This window comes from Penaeus vannamei, chromosome 34, assembly GCF_042767895.1.
Source record: "Penaeus vannamei isolate JL-2024 chromosome 34, ASM4276789v1, whole genome shotgun sequence".
Taxonomy (NCBI): Eukaryota; Metazoa; Arthropoda; class Malacostraca; order Decapoda; family Penaeidae; genus Penaeus; species Penaeus vannamei.
Genome location: NC_091582.1, coordinates 26,716,856 through 26,721,855, shown reverse-complemented (window position 1 = coordinate 26,721,855; position 5,000 = coordinate 26,716,856). Strand labels below are relative to the sequence as shown.

General features: G+C 39.3%; 1 protein-coding gene across 2 annotated transcripts in view; it reads left to right on the top strand.

Moving 5' to 3' along the window:
- Positions 1-5,000, top strand: part of LOC113809902 (sialin) — a 15,328-nt gene that overhangs the window by 4,923 nt on the left and 5,405 nt on the right. For both annotated transcript variants that reach the window (XM_070145495.1, XM_027361577.2), the window contains exon 4: positions 1,303-1,536. In XM_070145495.1, coding sequence (XP_070001596.1) covers positions 1,303-1,536 — 234 coding nt within the window. The remainder of the gene's footprint in view (positions 1-1,302; positions 1,537-5,000) is intronic.

Below are 5,000 nucleotides of genomic sequence, written 5' to 3'. Positions count from 1 at the left end.
GGCCTCGGTTTCTTTGCCGTGTTCGCTTCAGGTGCTTGTTTTCCTCCCGTTTTATTGCTTTATTTTCTTTTCTTTTCAGGTGCTTGTTTTCCTCCCGTTTTTTTGCTTTATTTTCTTTTTTGTTTTCGTTTCAGTTGCTTGTTTTTCTTCCGTTTTTCTTGCTTATTTTCTTGTTTTCTTTTCTGTTTTCGCTTCAGTTGCTTGTTTTTCTTCCGTTCCGTTGCTTCATTTTCTTTTCTTTTCCGTTTTCGTTTCAGGTGCTTGTTTATCTTTCGTTTTTTGTTGCATTTTATTGTTTTCTTTTCCGTTTTCGTTTCAGTTGCTCGTTTTTCTTGTTTGTTGCTTCATTTTCTTTTCTTTTCCGTTTTCGTTTCAGTTGTTTTTTCTTCCGTTTTCGCTTCCTTTTCTTGTTTTCTTTTCCAACTTCGTTTCACATTCTTATCCTATTTTCAAATCCCTTTCCGTTATCGTTCTACTTTTTCTTCCTATTTCCAAATTCCTTTCCACTTTGGTCTTCTTTTTTGTTTTCGTTTATTTTTTCCTCATGGTAGGATTATGCCCTGTCGTGACTGGTTGACCCTCCCCTCCCCCCCTCCGAAAGAAAACATTAACCACCAATTAAGGACAACAAGTAAAATAACTATATCGCAGATCAACACAAACTGAACCATGTTAAGTACACCATTCTCGTCGTTGAATCGATGCTCACAGATATCATTCTACTGTCTTCGTCCTCTTCCTCATCTTTATGCTCCTCCTTTCTCATTTCCTCCATTCTCCTCCTCATTGTCCTCTTTACTCTCCTCCTCCTCTTCCTCCTTCTCATTATGTTCCTCCTCCTCTTCCTCTTCTCTTTCTGCTCCTCCTCCTCCTCTTCCTCCTTCTCTTTCTGCTCCTCCTTCTCCTCTTCCTCCTTCTCTTTCTGTTCCTCCTCCTCCTTATCTCACTTCTCCTCCTTTGTGGTTTGTGGTGCAGCATAGCGTTGTCGTCTAGCAATCTTGCTAACCCACGTTCGATCCCACGCGCTGCCAGTGGATGGTAACCCCGGCCATTCCTTGAACACACAGGGTTATTTAGAAACAAATGAACAGACAGCATGCCACAGCAAACACTGTAACAAATGGAATTAACACTAAATCATGATTATCAATTAAACTATGTATTTCATTAATTCCTCCTCATCTCCTCTTCATCCTCCTACTCACCCTCATTCTCCTCTTCATCTTCCTCCTCACCCTCATTCTCCTCCTCCTCATTTCCTCCCCCAAAATGACCCCGACCACCAAACCGCCGCCATTTCAGGAGGGCGAGTTCGACTGGGACGAGCAGACCCAGGGCATCATCCTCGGGTCCTTCTTCTACGGCTACACGGCCACCAACCTCCTGGGCGGGCGGGCGGCGGAGTACCTCGGTGGGCGTCTGGTCTTCGGTCTGGGCACCGTCATCTCCGCCCTCATCTCCCTGCTCTCGCCGCTGTGTGCCCGGCTGTGCAAGGAGCTTTTCGTCGCTTCCAGGGTCCTCATGGGCATCTCGCAGGTAAAGTCATCGCACAGGTAAAGTTATCTCACAAGTAAAGTCATCTCACAGGTAAAGTCATCTCACAGGCAAATTCATCGCACAGGTAAAGTAATCTCACAGGTAAAGTCATCGCACAAGTAAAGTCATCTCACAAGTAAAGTCATATCACAAGTAAAGTCATCTCACAGGTCAACTCATCTCACAGTAAAGTAAAGACATCTCACACGTAAAGTCATATCACAAGTAAAGTCATCTCACAGGTAAAGTCATATCACAATTAAAGTTATCTCACAAGTCAAGTCATCTCACAGGTAAAGTCATCGCACAAGTAAAGTCATCTCACAAGTAAAGTCATATCACAAGTAAAGTCATCTCACAGGTCAACTCATCTCACAGTAAAGTAAAGACATCTCACACGTAAAGTCATATCACAAGTAAAGTCATCTCACAGGTAAAGTCATATCACAAGTAAAGTTATCTCACAAGTCAAGTCATCTCACAGGTAAAGTAATCTCACAGGTGAAGTCATATCACAAGTAAAGTCATATCACAGGTAAAGTCATCGCACAAGTAAAGTCATCTCACAAGTAAAGTCATATCACAAGTAAAGTCATCTCACAGGTCAACTCATCTCACAGTAAAGTAAAGACATCTCACACGTAAAGTCATATCACAAGTAAAGTCATCTCACAGGTAAAGTCATATCACAAGTAAAGTTATCTCACAGGTAAAGTCATCTCACAAGTAAAGTAATCTCACAGGTAAAGTCATTTCACAGATAAAGTCATTTCACAGGTAAAGTCATCTCACAAGTATAGTAATCTCACAGGTAAAGTCATCTCACAAGTAAAGTCATCTCACAGGTAAAGTCATTTCACAGGTAAAGTCATTTCACAGGTAAAGTCATCTCACAAGTAAAGTCATCTCACAGGTAAAGTCATCCCACAAGTAAAGTCATATCACAAGTAAAGTAATCTCACAAGTAAAGTCATCTCACAGGTCATTTCATCTCACAGGTAAAGTCACCTTACAAGTAAAGTAATCTCACAGGTCAAGTCATCTCACAAGTAAAGTCATCTCACAGGTCAAGTCATTTCACAGGTCGAGTCATCTCACAGTAAAGTAAAGACATCTCACACGTAAAGTCATATCACAAGTAAAGTCATCTCACAGGTAAAGTCATATCACAAGTAAAGTTATCTCACAAGTCAAGTCATCTCACAGGTAAAGTAATCTCACAGGTGAAGTCATATCACAAGTAAAGTCATCTCACAAGTAAAGTCATCTCACAGGTAAAGTAATCTCACAGGTAAAGTCATCGCACAGGTAAAGTAATCTCACAGGTAAAGTCATATCACAAGTAAAGTCATCTCACAGGTCAACTCATCTCACAGTAAAGTAAAGACATCTCACACGTAAAGTCATATCACAAGTAAAGTCATCTCACAGGTAAAGTCATATCACAAGTAAAGTTATCTCACAAGTAAAGTCATCTCACAGGTAAAGTAATCTCACAGGTGAAGTCATCTCACAGGTAAAGTCATATCACAAGTAAAGACATCTCACACGTAAAGTCATATCACAAGTAAAGTCATCTCACAGGTCAACTCATCTCACAGTAAAGTAAAGACATCTCACACGTAAAGTCATATCACAAGTAAAGTGATCTCACAGGTAAAGTCATGTCACAAGTAAAGTCATATCACAAGTAAAGTCATCTCACAGGTAAAGTCATCTCACAAGTAAAGTCATCTCACAGGTAAAGTCATAGCACAAGTAAAGTCATAGCACAAGTAAAGTCATATCACAAGTAAAGTCATCTCACAGGTAAAGTCATCTCACAGGTCTAGTCATCTAACAAGTAAAGTAATCTCACAAGTAAAGTCATATCACTAGTAAAGTCATATCACAAGTAAAGTCATCTCACAGGTAAAGTCATCTCACAAGTAAAGTCATCTCACAGGTAAAGTCATCTCACAAGTAAAGTCATCTCACAGGTAAAGTCATATCACAAGTAAAGTCATCTCACAGGTAAAGTCATCTCACAAGTTAAGTCATTTCACAGGTAAAGTCATTTCACAGGTAAAGTCATTTCACAGGTAAAGTCATTTCACAAGTAAAGTCATCTCACAGGTAAAGTCATCTCACAAGTAAAGTCATCTCACAGGTAAAGTCATTTCACAGGTAAAGTCATATCACAGGTAAAGTCATCTCACAAGTATAGTCATCTCACAGGTAAAGTCATCTCACAGGTAAAGTCATCTCACAAGTAAAGTCATCTCACAGGTAAAGTCATTTCACAGATAAAGTAATTTCACAGGTAAAGTCATCTCACAAGTATAGTCATCTCACAGGTAAAGTCATCTCACAAGTAAAGTCATCTCACAGGTAAAGTCATTTCACAGATAAAGTCATTTCACAGGTAAAGTCATCTCACAAGTAAAGTCATCTCACAGGTAAAGTCATATCATAAGTAAAGTAATCACACAAGTAAAGTCATCTCACAGGTCAAGTCATCTCACAGGTCAAGTCATCCCACAAGCAAAGTAATCTCACAGGTCAAGTCATCTCACAGGTCTAGTCATCTCACAGGTAAAGTCACCTCACAAGTAAACTAATCTCACAGGTCAAGTCATCTCACAGGTAAAGTCATCTCACAGGTAAAGTCATTTCACAGGACAAGTCATCTCACAAGTAAAGTCATCTCACAGGTAAAGTCACCTCACAAGTAAAGTCATCTCACAGGTCAAGTCATCTCACAGGTAAAGTCATCTCACAGGTAAAGTCATTTCACAGGACAAGTCATCTCACAAGTAAAGTCATCTCACAGGTAAAGTCACCTCACAAGTAAAGTCATCTCACAGGTAAAGTCATATCACAAGTAAAGTCTTCTCACAGGTAAAGTCATATCACAAGTAAAGTCATCTCACAGGTAAAGTCATCTCACAGGTAAAGTCATCTCACAAGTAAAGTCATCTCACAGGTAAAGTAATCTCACAGGTAAAGTCATATCACAAGTAAAGTCATATCACTAGTAAAGTCATCTCACAGGTAAAGTCATATCACAAGTAAAGTTATATCACAAGTAAAGTCATCTCACAGGTAAAGTTATCGCACAAGTAAAGTCATCTCACAAGTAAAGTCATCTCACAGGTAAGTTCATATCACAAGTAAAGTCATCTCACAGGTAAAGTAATCTCATAGGTAAAGTCATCTCACAGGTAAAGTCATATCACAAGTAGAGTTATATCACAAGTAAAGTCATCTCACTGGTAAAGTCATCGCACAAGTAAAGTCATCTCACAAGTAAAGTCATCTCACAGGTAAAGTAATCTCACAGGTAAAGTAATCTCACAGGTAAAGTAATCTCACAGGTAAAGTCATATCACAAGTAAAGTTATATCACAAGTAAAGTCATCTCACAGGTAAAGTCATATCACTAGTAAAGTCATCTCACAATTAAAGTAATCTCACAGGTAAAG